Source organism: Electrophorus electricus, chromosome 2 (genome assembly GCF_013358815.1).
Source record: "Electrophorus electricus isolate fEleEle1 chromosome 2, fEleEle1.pri, whole genome shotgun sequence".
NCBI classification, from domain to species: domain Eukaryota; kingdom Metazoa; phylum Chordata; class Actinopteri; order Gymnotiformes; family Gymnotidae; genus Electrophorus; species Electrophorus electricus.
Window position 1 is genome coordinate 9,162,449 of NC_049536.1, and position 21,388 is coordinate 9,183,836.

The following is a 21,388-nucleotide window of genomic DNA, read 5'->3' on the forward strand; positions in this document are numbered from 1 at the left end:
CGGTAGTCCCATTCAAGATCCCAAATGAAATATGAAGCAGGTGGTGGAGAAATGTGTAACCCCTCAGAAGAAAACTGATAACCTCTACTTGCATACACAAGCCAGTGGAACATTCGTTGCAGAACAGCTGATGGGGCTGTAGTTGGAGACACATCTACACGTCTCCTTAAAAGAAAAAGAAAGATGCATCCTAGCAACAGTGAACTATACACACTGATTGTAGGTGAAGTGTGTTGTAAATGACTTTAACAAAACAACAAAAAAGAAAGTTGTGTGAACTCAAGTAAGCGGATGTAAAATCTTCACAACTGAAACGGTAACAGGAACAGACGTTTTCCCCTGAATGTGACCTGGGTGAGAGAGGTGGATAACGTCAACTTGCATAGAGTCCAGATAGCATGTGTGTTGGGAAGAGGGGGAGTGAGGTTTGTGTGTTCATTGTGGGTGTGAAGATCAGGAAGGAGAAAGGGGACAATCCAAAGATTCTGTGACTGCTGTCTCTCTCACCTTTTAAAAAGAATCCACAAAAGACAAAAAGAAAAGTATCCATTAATTTGTGGGATCGTCACGAAACTTGTAAAACAGTTCTGTGAATTAACTGTTAACCCTTTTTGGCAGGGCTCAGACTGGTAAACAATGTAGTGACATGAAATTTCCAGTCCATTACTGTCCATTTCCCGTTCCATCACAATTGCCCACTCTCCTCAAATAAAGGTTTTCAAAAGACAACATCATATGAAGTCTCTGCACACAGGTGGTTGTTTCCTCTCTCATAAACATGTAGTCAGTATCACAGAGGGGGCAGGGCAAGTGATGGATGAGCACCCACCATCTTCAAACCAAGACAGGGTTTTTTTTTTTTTTGTTTGGTTTTTTTTTTTGGAGAGGGTGGGGTCAAAAACACCGGCATATCCGGGAAGAAAAAACAAAAATTCACCATTGAACTGATGTCATAAACTCCACACACTTTCCTTATGTGATCTGATCACATGGCTGCAGGCAAAACTGAGGTCCTCTAGTCACCTTTTCCCTGCTGGACAAAGGAAAGGAAGGGAACAGCCTTGACACAGTCAAGTTCGCCTAAAAAAAAGGAAAAAGAAAAAAGAACAAACAAGCTAAGAAGTGAGAAGAAATCATTATTCTGAGACACGCGTTTAAAAAAAAGATAAACAAGAATTTATTCCACTAGGGGGCAACACAGATGCATAGTACTACTGAGCAGGATCTTTGTAGAACACCACAGATTATTTAGATGCAACAAACTGAGGCAGCAGAAGGAACAGAGTGTTTCTTGCCTACAGCTAATAAATAATAATATCTTACCATTCTCACCTCCGTGCAGGCGGATAGAGGGAAGGAGCCGAGGTCTGCTGACTGGCAACAATGGCTGATGAGGAGAGACCTGTTGGGACGAGGGAAAGGTATGGGGTGGAATACCAACATTTGATTAACCAGGAATGATGCTCGACTCACTTGGCATGATGACTGTATCTATGATTTTGTAAAACCTATTCTCGGTTTCCCTTTGGCACGCAGAAGCTGGGGAATCTTTATTTATGACACTTGTATGATGAGGACCATAATGGATGGCGAGTATGATGAGCAGTGGTTGCTCAGTGGTTAAGGTACTTCACTAGTTCTCAGAAGGTTGCCAGTTCAAGACCGACCACTGCCAAGTTGCCACTGTTGGGCCCCTGAGGAAAGCCCTTAACCCTCTGTTGCTCAAATTGTGTTTAGTCAGATTTGAAGTCGGCATGGATAAAAGCATCAGCTAAATGCCTTGAATGTAAAAGAGAACCCTTTTCTTATGAAAAGTTTGGTTACTCACCTGCAGCATAAGACAAATCATACTGTCCAGAGAGAAGAGGGTATCCCAAGTGGTGATGGGAAGGCATGATTCTCTGCGAGGGCGAGGAGCGCGGCCGGTCACCGTCTCGCTCCCTCTCGGCTCCACTTCTTTCTCGCTCATGGCTCTTCTCACCCACTGTGGGCGATTTGCTCTTATACTGGCTGGCGTGCTGATGCAGGATATCCAGGGCTTTGGACTCAGAAGCCGATTTGCCAGTCACCGTGGGACTGGCGCGGGCTTTCTCTCCCTCCTCGCCTGGGGGAATCTTGCTGCCATACGGTGAAAATGAGTAGCCGGCAGAGAGGTAGGACCCTGAACAGAACACATTAACATTAACATGGTTAGCTTTTTTACATAAAGATGACAAGATGGCATATTGTGATGTGTAACATGCAGCTAAGATATAAAATATTACTAAAGATACAAAATGTCTATAATTCAAAACTAATTTTAAAATATATTTAAGTTCTGAGAGCAAAACTTGCTAATCCTTTACGGCCTTACCTGGGTAGTTCTGCATCATGACTGAGGGCATCCCCCTGTACCCTGGGTGACTGGGGTCATAACCCTGACCATAGGGGTATCCATGCATGTAAGGCATGTAGGACTGGTGTTGAGGCAGAGCTGCGGAGAACTGCATGTGAGCTCTGGGGTCTTTACTAAGTCCCCTGTGCTCCTCAGAGGCTGTTGATGTTCGTGGCTCAGCACTCTCTTTACCATCTTCTTTAGGAACATCTTTGGGACGGGTCCTCTCCTCTTTACCTTTCCTGTCTCGCTCCCTTTCTCGATCTCTCTCCCTGTCACGGTCTCGATCCCTGTCCCGGTCTCTGTCTCGATCCCGCTCTCGTTCCTCTTTCCACCTCTCGTCATCTAGCTGCTTCTGAGCTTCAGGATATTTGCTGGGGTAAACATAGGGCCACAGTCGAGAATCAGCCTCCTGGGAAGGGAGGGAGGGAGGGTGGGAGAGAGGAACGAAGGGAGAGCAAGAGAGTGGAGAGCAAGAGGGAGAGTGAGAAAGCGAAAAGGTGTGTTACTTTAGAATTCAGAGTGCAAAGGAAATAAATAATCTGAACACAATTTTTTCAGCATCAACACTGAACCGTCAAAAAAAAAATATATGGACGCATGCTTTTGTTCCCTAACCTGTCTGTACATATACATGGCCTGCTCCATGGCAGATGGCCTTCCGGATTCAATACTTGACTTCTGCTCCTCTTTTGCATGGTGTCCAGCTTCACTCAGCTTTATCTTCAGACCCTCTTCCCGCTGGCTTGGGGGTTTCCCATCTTCCCCTTTCGGTATGATGACGGATTTGACCGTCTCTAAGCTTGACTCTTTGGCCTTGTTCTGTGAGGGCTTTCCCAGATCAGAGAGACTTGGAGCTTTGGACAGGGTTGGGGGAACCGAGGCTTTCTGCTTCCACTCTTCGGACTTCATGGAGGCCTCCCTTTCCTTCTGAATAGCCTCAGACTTCTTCTCTGCTGCCCTGTGCTGCTCAGCAGCTTGCCGTTGCCGCTCCTCGCACTGCTGCCTGTAGGCAGGGTTAGTGTTCATCAGGTGATTATGATAAGCCTGGTCTGCAGAGTAGCCATAAGGGGGCACGTAGGCATACTGGTTGTAGTAGAGTGGCTGCATGTACATATTGGAGCGTTGCTGGATTACAGAGGGCTGCTGCTGATGCTGCTGCTGCTGCTGCTGATGCTGCTGCTGCTGACTAGAAGTGCTAATGTCTGACTTGCGATCTTCAGACAGCTCCGATTTGCCCTTTTCTTCCCCTGCGTCTGGCTCTTCTTCTTTCTTTATCTTCACAACACTGTCTTGTAAAGGTACACCACTACTTGAGACCCCTGGGCTGGGGTTTGGGTTGGCGTAATTGGGTGAGTAGTATGTCTCATAGTTGGGATAGTAGGGGGATTCTTTGTTTGGAGGCTGGGTTGGGAATAACGCCTTCTTGGCCCCTTCTCTGGGAGCCTGGTCCTCAGACTTGACCTTCATGCCTTCCACTTTGCCCTCTCCGTCTTCACCTGCATCTGAAATGTCAGAGTATGCTGGGCTGTTGGTCTTTACTGAAGAGTTATCTGCCCCATTTTGGGTTACTACATGCAGCGGGGTGAGGGGTTGGGCCATACCGCCACTGTCCATCCGGCTAGCTACACCAATAGATGGACTGGGAGCATTGTCAGTGAAGCTGTAGATTTTGTCAGCTTCAGCCTTGATACTGGCCAAGCGGCTCTGGTGGGGATCTGCTGATCCATTTAGAAGGATGTCACTTTTGCTCCCTGGGTCTGAGGACTCAGAATAAGGGCTTTTTCCTTCCTCCGACTTCCCTCCCTTTCCAGGGGCTTTAGGACTGTCACCCTCCTTTCCACATTCTTTCTTTTTCTTGTCTTTTTTCTTCTTGTCTTTGGAGCCACTCAGGGCTGGGTTCATGGAAGGGTCGCCCATTCCTACAGGTTTAGGCTGGATTGCTTTTAGCTGTGGGCTTTTGGGAATGGACTGCACCACTGTGTTCATGCCCATAGAGGAACTAGAGTTAGGTGCGGGGAAACTTGATGCTTGCAAGCTATAGAGCTGCTGTGGTGGTATGGAAGGTACAATGGGTCTTGCAGACTTAACACCCTTCTGAGAGAGCTTATCTGCTTTAGAACCACTACCAGACTTCTTAGCCTTGTCCAAACCTTTCTTATCATCAAGACCATCATTGCTAGCCTCATCTGTAAGACAAGGGCCATCTTCACAGCCATCCAAGTGCACTGCAGAATCATGGTCAGCTTCCAGTTTCTTTTTGCTAGACTGTTTGGAGGCATATTTGCCCGATGGTGAAGGGCTCTGGGCCTCAAACCCCCTGCCTTTCGGGGTCACAGATCGGGCTGGAGAAACAGAGCCCTTCTGAGAGATTGAGGCCCCATTACAACTGCCTGCTTCTGGATGCAGAGTAGAATCCTCCCCATATTCACTGTCTCCATCCATGTCCAGTTTGATGTCATCATCATTATGGGCGCGAGCCTGGTGGTATTTCAGGCCATTTATGTGCTTGTATTTCTTGTTACAGTTGGGATGGGGACAGTCGATGAGCACTGGGGAAGAGCAACTGCGGTCTATGGAAGGGGGCAAGGGCTCGGCTTTGATAGTGGGGATGGGTAGAACAGCATGAGGCATTCCGCTGTTTGAGTTGGTGCGCATGCGCTTGCTGCCTTTGGTGTCCTCAGAGCTGGAGTTCGGCTCCATATCTGAGGCAGGCTTGCTCTTGCGTTTGTTTACAGATGAGGGGCTGGCCTTGACATCCTCCGTGTTGCTGTTTGGTGGAGTGCGACGCTCCGAAGAGTTCTGACTGCCCCGTCGACCCTTGCTGTTGGATGCTGCACGGGTCTTGCTGCTGTTGCTGCCCTTGTTGTCAGAGGAATTGCTGTTCTCATTAACCGGAGTGTTGCTGTTGGGTCTCATTCTTTTTCCTCTGCCCCGCCCATTCCTCATCTCCAGATCACTTGTGGGTGACTCACAAAATCTGTGGGAAGAGGAAAGAGGGGAAAATATATCACCAGCCCAAAGCAGGAGTCACTAAGCCAGCAAAGATGAGTGAAAGTCACAAAAAAACATCATCAAAAACCCTTCCACATCTCTTAGAGTGCAAGCCCTTCAGGGTACATTGAATTCTCTGAACTTGCACACCTATCTACACGCCACACAGGACACTAACAGTGCCAGAGAGACACTCGGATGAGTGATGGCCTCTCCTCTGAATCAGACACCTCCATTCTGATTCCATAAGTGCCTCTCTGGCGGCAACGGGGGAGACGTGCCAAGGTTTTTTATCCTCTCGTTATCCCTGATCTCGACAGCAACGCTTGTTCTGATGGATAGTGTGCAGCAGAGCACAGTCCTGCAGGAGCAGGCCAGGGTGACCTGGCTGCTGATTAGATATGTGGTGATAACATCCTCTAACAGACAGGCCATGGGCTCAGGGGTGCAAGAGAAGCCAGGGAGCTCAATCAAAAACAGGTCTCACCTCTGTCACTGCTTCAAACCAAGCACAGCTAAATCAGACCTATTGGAGCAGACTGTTACGGTGAGGTTGACTGCATTTAAGATGTAAATTATTGGCTTCAAAGGAAACAACCAGCCTTTGATTCTGCGCCCAATGCTGTATGCAAAAATATGCATATCATATGCGTAGTCCTGCCAGCCATACTGCAAGCACATTAGTTTAATCAGAGAGGTGGATATAGTGTGAAATGCCTCTCATCATCACATCTGTTATATGATGGGAACACTGCAAGAGCAACTAATGCATCTCACTTTTATATTAAAAGAATTACCTTGTCAAACATGAAGAATCAGAAATGTTCAATCTTAATTCTATGCTATATTATACACTCAAAAATAACAGATAATTTGTTAGTGAAGGTCTCTAATACTTCTGTTGTACAGATTTCTCCTAGCACATGACTTTGTGTAGGTCCAATGGCAAGCCGCATCACACAGTATTTGTGTAATATATTGGTATGTAGACGAATAAAGTATTACACCAAAGCTTCATCAAAACTTTGACATGCCACTATAGCTTCTAGCCATAACAACTTGAAATGTGGGTCAAATGTGAAAGCCCATGACACCAAGACCTAACAGTCGCAGGATGAAGCAGCTGCTCTCCAACAAGCCTGTTAAGTCTCTGCTTTTGATGTTGTAGATCGATGAAGAGAAGGAAGAGAAGAAAAATCAATTCCACCCTGATGATGTACTTCAAAAGTACAATGTCAGCATGGGAAGGGTTCTGAGACACCACCCTCAGATCCATCAATCACAATGACTGGAGCGGCGAACGAGCAGAACGGAAAAAGAAGATACAGGCAGCTGCATTTGCTCATTCTCTCACCTGTGCTTTCGGCTCACTAGGACACACTAATTTATGACACCATCATGTTTGTTGACGATAGGGAGTTGGCAAGAATACAAATGACTGCAACATACAGAGCAGAACGTACACTGACATGTCTAACTATAATTGGTCTCATGTTCAAATATAATGTGCCCTGTTCTATGACATCTTGCATTTATGACAGCAGGTATTAATAATAATTTGGGTTTATTTTCATCACGCCAATTTCATATTTTCTTTGCACTAATATGTTAAGTCCAGTGAACCTTACCGTGGAGGTGCCCAGTCATGTCGTGTGCAGTCCAGAAGAGTGCCCACATAGGTCTTATTCCTCCAGGTGACATTCACCACCAGCATACCTATGTTATAGACAGAAAGGGTTAGAGGAAGCTGTAGAGGAGTTCTGAAATCTTTAACAACAGGTTTGTACTTTATGCATTTTGAGCTCTCTGCTCTTGATGCTTTCTGCCTTCTGCTCTAACCAGGAGTTTATAACCCAAGGAACAGATGGACTTGTGCAAGTGTTATAATATCTAATACATGTATGCTTATTTTGTATTCATGATGTGGCCATCATAAACTCAGTATGAGAAGCACATAGTCTACTGAGATCCATTTCTAGTTGAACATTGAAAAGCTATCCAGCATACCGCAGCAGTGAAAGCTACCAGCCATTAGTATGCTGTGTGTGTGTGTGTGTGTGTGTGTGTGTGTGTGTGTGTGTGTGTGTGTGTATGTGTGTGTGTGTGTGTGAGAGAGAGAGAGAGAGAGAGAGGAGAGACAGACAGACAGACAGACAGAAACATCATGGTCGGCACTTGTCCTCCACCTGACATTGCTGCAGCTGTGAAAAAGCGTATTTTTGCATTAGACAGGGAACAGCTGAGGCATGTGACGGAGTCCCTCTGCTCCTCAGTCCTAGTCGCCTTTCCAGTGATTTGTGCATAATGCAGCCGATAGCACTGCTGCACACAGCACCAGGGAGTGAGTAGAAGACAGAGGGCAAGATTGAGACAGGAAAGGAACAAGAATGTGCGAATGAGAAATGGAACAACAGGGAGGCAGAAGGGAGGTGGAGAGGAAATTCTTGTTTGACTGAGCATACCTAACACAAGGTGGCAGCAGCCATCACTTTTAGAGACACTAATTTCTGAAGCTTGTGTCATATTGTGAGACACACTATTTCAGTCCCAGCAGGGGGACTCTACTCTATACTCAACCAGCCTGCATTCACTTCGCAATTCCTCCATGTTGCTTTGACATACTGATCAATGTAACTGGCAAGGCACACTAGAGATAACCAATTTAAGGCACCAAGGTGCTATTCAAAATGAGATGAATTGGCCGCTTTTCAACAGCTTATCAAAAAGAACCTGGCAAAAGAATTCTCCTGCTCCCACAAGCCATGGAGCGAACCATCCACTGTATGGCTTAGCCTTTCATGGTATGTTTCCTTGACAACCAGAAATGTCTGAGAGCGATTGCAATGAACCTCATTCCGTTTCAGTGACACAAGTGGGGAAAATTGAACAGATCACTTGACTCACATACCCGAATGGAAGACACTGTTAATTCGCCTGTATGAGGTAGACACATGCCGAGAGAACCCATTACATCTGCAAACAATTAGCATGACATCAGATGTTGTTGAAACGGAAACTGTTAGTCCTGAAATAAGACCCGGGACCACCAACTGGGCAAGGTGCAAGAAAAACTAAGCAGGCTGCCAATTCCATGTCACTCCCTAAAGCTCAATGCTCTTTCCAATGGCATACAACTTGTGTGTTGTAACCTCATAAAGGAAGTCATGGTCGAAGCAAAGGCTTTTTAGAGTTTTAGGCAGATTTAGTCTTTCAGAGCTTATTAAAAACCACTCAGAGTCCCCCAACTATCCTGTACTGTCTGGGCAGGAAAAAAAGGTTACGTGCATTTCTAAAAATAACATGGGCTGCTACAGGTGTGTATACAGTCAGACCACAGGGTTTCTCAAGATTGGAGATGACTTAATGCTGTACTACTAACTGTGTGAGTGTATGTGTGTCCTAAATAGTCTCCACCAACCGTGACCTGTGTGTGTGTGTCAGCCAAGTCCTCAGGCTTAACTGGAGACCTGAGTTATCTGCTTCTAGGCAACATTTGCAACAGAGCACTGCATCCTACAGAAGACTAATTCAGATTTCATAGGCCAAGAGACAGCACAGCTATCTCTCAGCTATCATGCCAAAAAACACCTCTCTCTCTCTCTCTTTCTCACACACACACACACATACACTGCTCTGTGCAAAGTAGAGTAGACACTTCACTATGAGGCTGCAGGGCTCCCATTTCACCTCCCCCCGGCTTTGATTTTCACGGTACACTGCTGGAACAGAACAAGCTCCAAGCAGCTGTGGTGGAAGACAGTATTAGGCCTCAGGTCCCATCACAGTGAAGCTGTCCAGCTTCAAATGAATAACACAGGAACCAAAGAAATCACAAAGACTGACAATCCAGTCGGTGACGAGGGGCCCTCCTACAGCACCCTGCGGTCTTCCCCAGGCTTTCAAACGTACGCCTTAGCAGCAGCCTTTACTGGGCCAAATATCCGTTTTTGTGTAATTAGTCAGTCACAGTTTAACGTGACCCAGTCTTTCGCTGAAGCGTCCTCACAGGTTCACACTCAGGCAGCCCATGTAGAAGCCACTGAGGTAACGAGGTGGGGGGTAGGGGCCGGCAGGCTGCACACAATGAGACGTAAACCAAACCGCGCTCCCATCTGCTCATGAGGAGGTCGTTTACTCTCTTCTGCAAAGCACCCAATCATTAACCAGGCACGAGCTCCTTCCTTCTCTCTCCAGGGAGCAAAGCCTGAGGCAGTTGGTTCCACTTATCTGAAAACATTCTTTAGATGTTACATATTTCCCTGCTCTTTGGCAACATGGAGACCATTAAAATGTATGCAGTCTGTAACTTTGCAAACCGTTATCTAAACGTGGCCGAGGGAGCCGTGTAGAACAAACCTAAATGTGTCACTGGAACTGCAGTTTAAAACTTTACTATACCCACCATTTACAGCAAGTAGAGCAAGTGAATTTAGAGCAGCAATTTACTAGCCTGCAACCATTAAAATCATTATTTGCCAAATTAATTAATGCCAACAGTGGACATTGATAAACAAATGATCAAAGACAGGCTGCATTTTTTCTTTTTAAACGTTTCGTCTAAGTATTACCAAATACAAGAAGTGTATGGATCACAGATCATTTAAGGCAGACAGTCTAACAAGAGATGCACTAGCACACTGCTTAGTAAAGCCCAGGGTGGAGAGAGCTCTGTGTGCGGGGCTTGGCTGCTTTGATGCTTGCAGTGTAAGACTCTGTCTGTTTTGCATACCTATGCGCAGCTTGGCTGCCAAGAGCTGCACTTAGCTGCAATAGACAAGCCCAAACTTAGACAGAAGGCCTAAATGTAGTGCTCACTGCAGAACCAGCTAGCACACATCATCTACACAAGTACAAGGGTTTGAGTTCATTGGTGATCCAGCCCCAGGGGAAGACGTGGTGGAAAACAAAGCCTTTATTTCAGAGGTGGAAAAAGAAAGGACTGAAAAAATGGTGTCTTTAATGCAGTCATGAATTCTCAGTCAAAAGAAAAATAAGTCGGCGAACCAACTGTCTTTATGCCCCCTTAAACACTTCCCAGCTGAATCCAGTCTGGTCCCACTTGTCACTTAAGTGAGATCAGAGTTAAGTTGTGCTGGCAGTGGAGGGAGGGGCCTATTTCCTTTCCTAGTGTATTACACTTGTCATCTCATATTCCTTTTCCACCCTTGGCCCTTCCACCTGTGGATAACAAAGAGGCCACCTAAGTCATCAAGGCGCATTGAGTTCATCTTTTCCCTAAACCCCATTAAAGAATACCCTAATAGCAACAAAGTCTTGACAAATGCCATTGTTTCGAGCAGGGGGAGTTTACCACCAGCTTGGGTGGTGACCCCCACCTACCCCCACCCCCTCTGCCTGGGTCACCAGTTTAATTTTCCCAGTGAAGAGTTGCATTAATGGGCAAGCATGGCCCCTGTAATCTCCCTGCTGGGGGTGAAGTCTACAGGACTGGGGCGGCTCCTCCAGGCACTGACCTTGCACCTCTAGCCCATGCACATTTTACTTGCCTTCTGGTCCAGTTCTCCCTTTCACCAGCAGAAGGTCAATCAGGCCAAGGCAATGGGGGTAGCCACCTCTATGCACTGGGTGAGACAAAGGGTTGCTGGGAGTGTATGTGAGCCCACAATTTCCCGGAGTCTTTCTTTATGACTTGTGTTTTACAAGTTGCTGTGCTACTAGAACTATGCAAAATGTTTCCAAATGTTCAGATGCTGTCTTGATGACAAAACGTATAATGTAAAGTAATAAGGACCCATTTTCTAAATTACAAACATTATCTTACATAAAGGCAAACTCTAAAATTGATCTCAAAATGTGAAAGGGTAACACTGGCACATTGGCAACCAGGAACCAAGGCACCAAGAGAAACGAAACCTGGCTGTTAAGATGTGAATTTTATGGGGGTCTGATCTTCCAGCATGCTCACACTGGTGGCTGCCTCATCGGATTATATGGGTCATGCTACGAAGGCGAGCACCTCCCCTGGGAACGGGAGGAGCTTGGAGGAGACAGAGGGGAGGTTGAAGGCCCTTCTTTTGTAAGAACCATGCTGGTGATTTAGCACAGCTGAGTGACTCGTGCTCAATAGAGGGGCGACAACACACCCCTCCCCCCAGACTGCTTTCTTTGGACTCCCAGAGGAAGCGGTACGGCAGCCAGGTGGTGCCTTTAAACCCCTGAGTGAAGTGAGAGGGGAGGCAAAGGTGTGATCTGAGAACCCAGACACAGTGAGAACGCCATATCTTTCCACTCAGTGTCAAAGAATAAATGTGCCACCAAGTTGGCAATCTTTCAAGACACTCGTCCGACAAAATAAAAATCTCCTAACAGTTATAACTGATCTCAACCTTCAAGGAAAAAATAGAGTACCTTGTGGGACTAATTGTGGAATTCTGAAGCATTTTCAGTTAAGGTGAAATGCAGGAAAATATAGAAAATTCCTAGAAAAGAAAAAAGAATAAGGCTCTTAATGTATGGGACTTTGGTCCCCCGTATGATTTCTGTGGTATTAGATTAGAACCAAAGGAAGTTTTTGCTTTGTTTGCAGAAGTCTGATTCAGTTTAAAAAGCATAACCATCTTCCCCTGTGATACAAGTGTTCCTACATATGTGGATGTGTGTGTGTGTGTGTGTGTGGGGGGTGTATGTATAGAGAGAGTCATTATTATGCTATGATGGTTAGCATGACTACTGTATTTGTAAAGCACTTATGTTAGACAAACTTGCATAAAAATTTGCTGATACTCAAATTCTTCTATCCAGGATAATTGTTCTATCCATGGTCATTTTGAATTGAAATTTAAGCGTAATTTTGAACTGCAACAGACGTAACACTTCAAGGCACCCATGTTCTAGACACCCTGCTGGGAGCGACAATGAGGGCACAGCTGCTGGAACCAGGTCACAACATCTAGCTTATTCCTTTGAAGGGTGAAAAAATACCCAAGCCATATTTCCCAACTTGGAGCCAAACATAACCTTTGCGGCCAAACTTGGCAACCCTTCTTTCTTGACAAACTTGGCACAGTTATTTGGACCTTATATTTGAACCACTTCCCTACCACTAACGATGTGGGATCATTTCCGTCAACTCTCTTGGGATTTTATAGCTCTTGTTGGCTCGTTGGGTCTATAGTGAGATACAGTTTCTGTTGTCTGCTAGATCACAGCCTGACGGGATATGAAAAACAATGTTCATTATCAAATAACATTGTCTTTATGTGAGAAAAATAATCGCAAAAACAAAAATGTCAATAGTCATAATTTTGAATTACTTACTGCAGTCATATTCCAGTACAGTCTGACATTCTAAACTGAATGGTTACATCGCACAAAATAACATGGCTGACAGCAAGAACAAAAGAAGCACGCAGGAGAAGACATTCTGATCCAGACTTGGGTTTGCCTAAAGACCGAAGGGCTGTGACAGCAGACGTAGAGGCCGACAGGTCTTTGACCAACTACGTCTGCCATCAGGGCACTGGCACAACACAGCCAGCGGGCAACCAAGGGCTCAGCCCTAGCACTGCCACGGCTGCCTCGCCCAGGGAGTGGAGCCCTGCCCAGCTATGGGGGAAGATTTTCTGGGCCAGCACATTGGAAGCAATAAACTTTTAGCGGATTTGGAGCTGACATTTCCAACTGTCAGCATATGGGGCCCTGGGGAAGTGCAACAGCAATGGCCTGGGCCCCAGGGTCACTGCGGCTTCACCAAGGAGGGACTGGTGTCTCTGTGTCACCTTCAAAATGCCAGTCTTTTTCTCCACGAGTGCATCTGGCTGTCTTCATCCCGCCTTCCTCACTCAGCCACTTTTTCCTGTCTTCCTTCATGCTGTCTCAGCTTCACTGCGATCGGCTGATCCTCCCGCTGCCCCTCGCTGCAACGATGATTGCCTTTGTGAGCACGGGAAGCTGTCAGGCATCCTTGGCTACTGACTGAAGGAGGTCATGGATGGCAGTTCAGGGGTGCCTCCCATCCTCCAACCCTCCTTGACCCCCCCACTTCACTCTGACTGCTCAGCGTGAGGGCACTTATTGATCCACACAGTTCTCTCTAAACACCAGTCGACGAAAGGTCAGCATTTGGTAGTCAAATTTTACAGTGAAAGGTTGCTCTGCCTTTGGGTCCAAATGAACATGACTTCAATTAAGGAAACTAACTTACCATGTTGAATTTCATGTTGAAATAGTAGAACAAGAAAAGCAAAATTTAATTGAGCAATTCTGACTTTGACATTTAGTTACAAATAATTAATTTAATTTGTGGAAATATCCACCGTATTACTATATAATTTCAAGTAATCACTAGTTCCAAACAATAGTACAATGTACAATGAGTGCAATAATGAATGACCAAATCCAGATGTTTCTGCCTAATGTTATGTGGAGGCTCCAACATTCTAAACCACTTTTCTTAAATGGGCTTTATATGTATATGTCATACATGTACATATACACAAGCACGCACATTAACACGTATATAAATTGATACCCACAACATGACATGAGTTTGTGTTAACGTATAGGACTAAATAGGTGCTACTTAGCGAAGCCCAGTTCAGCCCTTAGATTTTTAACAACTTGTAACCTAAGGCTACCAACATAAAAATGTTCTCAAACTAGGACATGCACAGTAATGGCTGAAACAGTGGCTGGCACTTCCATAGCACCTCCTTCATAGTTATACAAGACCAATATGTCAGTGCAATTACTGTAGAACTATTACATTGCTTGATATAGACTAGCAAAATGACTGCCTTTTCCTACTACAGTTTTATGAACTACAGCCAATGGACTACATCAACTGAGCTGTTTCCTAATTGGCTAATAAGACACAACAAATGGTCCTGACATAAATAACATTCTAAAAGCTTGGGCCTGTGATTTTACATGGCGCTTCACTATATTCATCAGCTGGTTTGAAATGACATGTGGGTTCTATAATCAGCTTTCAGCTTCGGTCCCTTCATGGCTCCCGGGTCTGAAGAGGTCCAAGAAGCCATCTCAAAATGACAGGTCCTTCTAGTCTGAGAAATTACTCTGCCATTTTAAGTGACAATTTAATTTGTGTTTATGGCAAACAAAGACATCCATTCGGCTGTTTTGTAGGACGAGGCATTTGTTATATTTATGACTTGATGGCTAAGATTGAATAACTGCCTAGACCCAGCCCCATTACACCACCCCCAACGAGAGCCAAACGGAAGAGGAACTCGGCGGTCCCGACAGACTCGTCTCCAACGGATGGGCGCTTCCTGCAGCGAGGCAGATCTGACAGCGCCAGCGCACTGGCTGGCTGTTGCTCATCTCCCCCCCACTCTCTGGAGGCTGCTTTGGACTTTTCTCTGGCTTATTTTCTGCATTTGTCAAGTGAAGTCTGCTGTGGTGTGATGAGACCTCCGGGGCCCAGGCACTACTAACACCGCATGAGAGGCACTGAAGTGGCAGAAACGAGGCACTGAATCACCAAGGGGGCTGCAAAAGCGGCACTATGGAGGAGGAGCACAGAGGGAGTGGGGGATGCTGAGGGAGCTACTCATACATCCTCCCTGCACCACTGTCAGGTTAGCCTGGAAGGGCTGAAATGTAGCATGCCGCAGTTAATGGCATGCGTGGGGGCCTGTGAATGCGTGGGCTGCCGATGTTTAAAATTGCAGCAATTTTAAAGTACTGTGCTCCAGTGTGACCAGTCGTTAGTGGGATTTGGAAAGAGAATCAGAGGGAGGATTTCGAGGGTAACCATCTTGATAGCACACATGGTTTACTTATGCCGCACGCACTATGATTTTTACTCACCACGCAAATACTGATTGGATGACAGTAGCTGCAGTAGGTAATTGGTCTTTGGTGCTCTCAACTAAATCTGGCTCTCCATACTCATTCCTGATCTTAGCCGTGACTGAGAAACATGAGACTGCTTGGAGCTAGACATCCTTGAGTAGAAATTAGACTGGGGGAAGGAAAGTGGCTCTCGTTTACCACCTCCTTGGCTTTCCAAAACACTGTGTTGGAGGTTGACTGTAGACAAAGCTGTTTACGCTTCCACTGTTGTTAGCACTCAGCTCCATCTCCCTCACAGAGATGAAACAAAGGAACACTCCTGTGGAGGAATCGGGTCTAGGCACACATGCAATGCATGAGGGGCTGGTGGAGGTTCTCTACTAGCATAACAGCATCAGGAGGAGAATGAAAAATACAGCTGGTCTAGTGGAAACACTGTTTTTGGCCAGGGCTATTATTTCTGTAACAGAAGATGTTGAAATCCAAATACCTGAAAGGGCCACACTTCTAACGGAGCTAATTCTGAATTGGCAAGGCAATGACTCCCTTACCCTAGATTAAAATCATCCACTCCTACGGGAGGAGGAGTGCTGTGAAGTAACTCAACAGCATTTTTTTTTAAAGCTCATTTGCCCTCTGCACTTCAGTCCAGCTATGTTACCGAAGCCCTAGGATTTAATATGACTACAGTTCACTGATATGAGTGGGACAACTAAACATACCAATCATCCTTATTTAAAAGGCCAGTATGAAGTACTTTAGTCTCTGCCAGTTCTTACCGTCTTCAGTTTCTTGCCATACAATGCCTTCCAGGTTGACGCTGGTGCCAGGCTCACAGGGCCCTAGACATTCTGGCTCTGTAGCAAGAGCCACATCTGCCGTGTTAACGGCCACTGAGCGCGTGCGAACCATGATCTGCTCGCAGGGGGAGGAGATGTCAGTGCTGCCGACCGGAGCGAGGAGGTGAAGAGGTGGAGGGGCTGGCGTGGAGACTGGCGAGTCCATCTGCACCAAGAAACAAGGGCAAAGGCCAGGGTTAGGCTTCAAGGGAAGAAAGGAGGGAAACTATGCTTCAGCTTTTTGATCAACAATGCTAGTAGAAACTGTTGCTTTTATATTATATTATATATTATATATTATATTATATATATATATATATATATATATATATATATATATATATATATTTTATACACACACACACACACACACACACACCTTTAGCCCCCCAAATGACCACAGAAACATAAATGCAAATACTTAGTCACTTCAGGGAAATTTACAAACTTATAATCAGACCACTAACAGTTGTGTGCACATCCTTTCCCAAAGAAAACAAGACAGCAGCAACAAAACTAAAACTCAACATGCAATAGAAGCAACATCACTATTATTCTCCATTTGACATTTCAAAGTCAAACTCTCACAACCTTGTGCATTACCACAGATTTTTACAACCCAAATGTCTTCAACAGCCCTCTGTAATTATTAGCCATGGCAGACAGTACTTACAAGTACAGTACTTGTACAAGTACAGCATGATGGCAATATAAACCATCAAGGAAATACATACATAAATAAATAAACAAATGAATGAATAAGGACACTGAAGAAAAAAGCCTCTCTAGCTGTTTCCCCACCCCCACTTTGTTTCCAAAGTCATTTGATTTCACAAATGTTGGTGTTTACTCCACACTGGGGACTCAATTTTATAATCTAATTAGTGGCTTTTAATTACTGCTTACATTAGCCTTTGATTAAAAGATCTATTTAGCCATTAGAATCATCAAATAGCGATGAGGAACCCCCTTTCAAACCCCCGTCAGATTTTCTATATGATCATTTCTAGAGAGCCTGTTCTAACAGTTGAGCAACTGAAGAGGTCACCTGTCCTATCTGCAGAGCAGTACCTGTAACAGTCCAATAAGTGTTTTACACACACACACACACACACACCCCCCCACATACAGACACACACATGTCCATACATATACACACACAGTACAGTGGGAGGTCTTTCTCCTGAGACAGAGGTCATGGCTTTACATGATTCCTCTCAAAACTAGGGTTCTAGCAGTTGATTAGCAAGTCCCAATAAGGGCTGAAACATCCCACGAACCAATAACAAGCACTGGCTTCAGCTTGATCTAGACATACTGAGATGCTCTTGACTGCATCCACAGGCTGGTGGGTCTTAACTCCAGCATGAAGAATTCATATTGGAGATTGACAGCACGGCTGACATTTACTCCATAAGCAATGGTGCTCCTGGGCTTCAGAAGCAGATGTGCTGCAGTGCACACAAAGGATCGACAAGGCACTGGAATGAACCCCACACATGACTTTTTCCAAGTGTCACCATGACACTGTGGGCTAGTCTCATTTCGGTCAATTTTTCAGGAACCTTTAATACAAATAACAGTCTAAAACATGAACGTAAGCTTTCCCACAGACATCTAAAAAGAAATCCAGAGGCAAAATGTTTAGGTACATGCCCAGTAAGCTGACAACAATAGGCAGTTACAGTAAATTTAGACCATTGTAGTGACAGTACAGACTTCTCATTTTTGATACTCACTGGGTCATGTAAGCTAAAATGTCCCACATCATTTGTACCTAGTAGTAAACCTATGTCATACATTTCAGGCAGGCTGTTACCAGCTTTCTTGTGGAATGCAGATTTGGAATGAAAAACACACTGCATACTGTACACTGATACCATCTTCAATATTGCACAGTGGGATATGTACCTTGTTACTGAGAACACTGACAGCCATAAACAAATAAACAACGAACTATGTTTAAATGTTTTGCAGTTATTTAACTCCAATATGATTTGCTATTAATTGGTGAACGCTGGAGAACTGAGTGAAGAGGTTTACTCTATGAATCATAACAGGCTGCATGAAGAGAACATTCAATTCTGGTAAACCTAGAGAATGTGAGAATTTGAGCCAGATTAAACATTCTAAATAGTCTCACAAGCCACACTTCTGGATTTGATCACTCACAGCCATCCAGCACTGACATGAAAGGGTCATCACATTCAAAATAACCAACCACAGACTGTTGTCTTTGCATGATATGTAGGGGCACCACTGTCAAAACAGTGTTAGAACAAAAAACACCATCAGTAATAACAGGTGGATTTATTGTTTGCTTATTATTAGCTGCTTTGAATAGAATTATTAATTCTTGAAGCTGTCTCGTTAGCAAGCATTCAGCTTGAACGATAACAGCTCATAAAAGTACATACACACAGAGTTGAGCAAGCAATGACATTGTGACCACCAGGATTTTGGGAGCTGTTTAGCACTGAATATATCATACAGTGTACAAATGAAATGCTCAGACCACTCATTAAGTACCTTTCATTATGACTAAGGTGCCGCTAAAGCACCAAAGAATCATTCCTTATGAACGACAATGACTGCTCTTAGTGTGATCATAATGACATGCATCGTCTACGTTAGAACAGCCAACAGCAGACACTGCAGATATTCGATGCTTGATTGATCATCACATCTCTGCATGAGAAAGAGGGGGCCAGTACTAATGAGGCATGCCTCAAAAGGGGCGCCAGCTTTTTTTTTTTGGGGGGGGGGGGGGGGGGGGGGGGGTGAGGCTGCTTCTTCACCAGAAGCAACAATGGTCCCAGCTGCACTGAGATAAGAGAAGAGGCCTGTAACTGAGCAGGCAGCGGTGCCGCTCAACAGGCGGAGGATTTCTGCGAGCACCTCATGGGGCTCTTGCTGTCAGGAATATACTGAGCCCAGGGTGTCATAATAGATTCCTGCACTTGCAGGAGGATGAGTAGCTGAAACAATCAAAATGAGGAAAAGGCTAAACGGTGACATTTAAGAATTATCTGGACAAAAAAAAAGAGAACTTTACATATGTGAATTCTAAACAGTTCAGTTTTTTATTACCTCTGGGCATTTAGTTGAATAAAAAAAACAAAAAAAACAAAAAAAAAACGTTTACTTGGACTTGTGTCTCATTTGTTATTATTATTAAATTGTTATATTTTAAACAGAAAAACAAACAAAAACAAACAAAAATACAAGAAACATTATTTGTATTACATATCAGCCACACATATAGTCTTCCCTGCTCTCTAAATATCGGCATCGGCCATTGAAAAACCCAGACAGGTCGACCACTACGACATTCACAAGAGCATGGGCTGCACCGCCCACCTCGCCAGCAAGCCCCACAGGGGCATAGGCTCCTCCAGAATGTACCAGGGACAAGGGTTTCCTCAGGGTCACGGAATGTTAATCTTAGTCAAGACTGGCAGGCAGAAGACATTCTCTAGCAGCTTTTATGACCAGTGACTGGGGCGGCTAGGCAGTGGGCGCAGCTGCCCCCACACCTCATCTTTCTACCTCTTTTTCAGCCATGTTGCTGGTGGAGAACAATCCACTGGCCACATTTCACCTCACAAAGGCAATCAGACACTGATCCAAAAAATAAATTAAAAGAAAAACAACCCAAACAAACATCTCAATAGGACAGAACTGACAGAAATTGACAGGACAATTAAGTAAATTCATTATTTACAAAGGGACAAAAAGCAAGTGTCAAATAGTGAGGACAACATGTTTGATCTAATTTGGGACTTTACGGATATAAGCAAGAACTTCAGAATAACATTTTTAACACTTAGTACTGTCTTCTCTAATTCACAGACAAAGCTTTGAACGCAAGAACCAACAGACCAGACAAAACACCACATGTATTAAATGGTTTGTTTATATTTGCAATGTCATCCTTCCAAGCTTACAGCTGTTGTTTTAACAGTTACATTAAACAGAAAAAAAAGAAAACAATCACTGGACATCAGTCAACATTCTAGAGAGATTAGCCTGGCAGTCTTGCAAACACCTGTCCCTTGGTGCACTTCCTACAAGTAGTGTTTGCACAGGTACTATTACAAGCTGTTTCAATATTGAAGGGCAATGGAAAGGTCCTGTAAAATACTTGGCTACAGGGAAGGCTTGCGAAATAAACGCATAAAAACTTAGTGGGTCTGCTGAGCACATTTGGCAGTTATGCGATAAGCTACATTAAACTGCCAGTAAAAACAAAGTGGACCTGCGCACAGTAACAGCACAGACCTCCTACAGTCGTGCGTTGTGCCTGCAGACCAGAGAAGCTCGTCTGGTCCAAACCAAAACCCAGTGCTTACAACTGGAAGGAACGACCATCAAACACTAACCATAAGCAAGTGCACTGTTGAAAAGACACAAGGACAAACTTGCAGAGTTCTTGCAGATGCCAAGCCAAAGGCGGTGTGGGGAGGAGCAGCTGGAGAACAGGCTCTGGAAACAGGACCTAAAGGAATCCCCAACAGTGGTGGGAGCAACAGCAGCTTTCAACAAAAACAAAGCATGCTTTCCTGGCTCTGTCTCTCCTCCATGGCTTTAAACACACCATTAGCGGTTCAGGGCTAGTTTTTCTTCTAGCAGCCTAGGTTCTGCCAAGTTTGTGTATGCTGGTCTTTCACTTCGTCCACACCCTGGATCTCGAAGCCCTGCTTTGTGGTTAACACGCAATTGAGATTTTCAAACAACTGAAAGTAAGCCAAAAGATCTGGACGATGACAGGCCCTCCCAGTAGCAGGAAGTCAGGCTTGTGATGTTCACTGAGAGACCACAATAATTCAAGCAAGAAAATACTGAATTATTAACCTTCATTATTGTCCAGTCGTTTTTGCCTTTGTTAGAGGACTGGGATTTAGGGTCTCACAGTAGACTCACAGAATGAATAATGGCTGTTAAATCATATTTTATTTTTCCACAATACTGGGGCTAACAAGTTTTTTTTTTCTGTCAAGATCTTGGAACAGTGGGTCAACAAAAGGATTAAAACATACCATCCAACAATCAAATCTGACATTTTGTGGTTTCTGAATGCTGATGTTTTATATGGTATCTTTTTATAGGTCCTGTCAATATAATTACTCACAGAAATCATTGAGATGTGCTGACCAGGCGCGTGCTTGACAGTTCTCTCCACAAGCATTTAAAGAACGTTCAAACAAGCAGCTGTGAGCTGTTGTCTTAATAAGAAACTGTAGGCTTTTCAGCTTTTCAATGTGCTAATGTCACGTATGGCCAAAGGGCATGGAAAGAAATCCTACAATGCGAATGTGTGAAGAAGCATGAACAATACCTCACAACCTGTATGGCTGCTTTTTGACAATGCCTTTTGTAAGAAAAACTGTGCTAATGAAAC

At 44.7% G+C, this 21,388-nt stretch overlaps 1 protein-coding gene across 3 annotated transcripts in view; it reads right to left on the reverse strand.

Moving 5' to 3' along the window:
• Nucleotides 1-918: 918 nt before the first annotated feature.
• The window catches only part of znf609a (zinc finger protein 609a), a 75,454-nt gene continuing 54,984 nt past the window's right edge, over nt 919-21,388 (reverse strand). For 2 of the 3 annotated variants that reach the window (XM_035522868.1, XM_035522872.1), the window contains 7 exons: nt 15,928-16,153; nt 6,997-7,084; nt 2,993-5,354; nt 2,354-2,786; nt 1,829-2,161; nt 1,333-1,402; nt 919-1,080 (listed from right to left, as the gene is read on the reverse strand). In XM_035522868.1, the coding sequence (XP_035378761.1) occupies nt 1,071-1,080; nt 1,333-1,402; nt 1,829-2,161; nt 2,354-2,786; nt 2,993-5,354; nt 6,997-7,084; nt 15,928-16,153 (3,522 nt within the window). In that variant the 3' untranslated portion in view covers nt 919-1,070. Of the gene's footprint in view, nt 1,081-1,323; nt 1,403-1,828; nt 2,162-2,353; nt 2,787-2,992; nt 5,355-6,996; nt 7,085-15,927; nt 16,154-21,388 lie in introns of all 3 variants that reach the window. The other variant, XM_035522870.1, reaches the window with a different exon arrangement.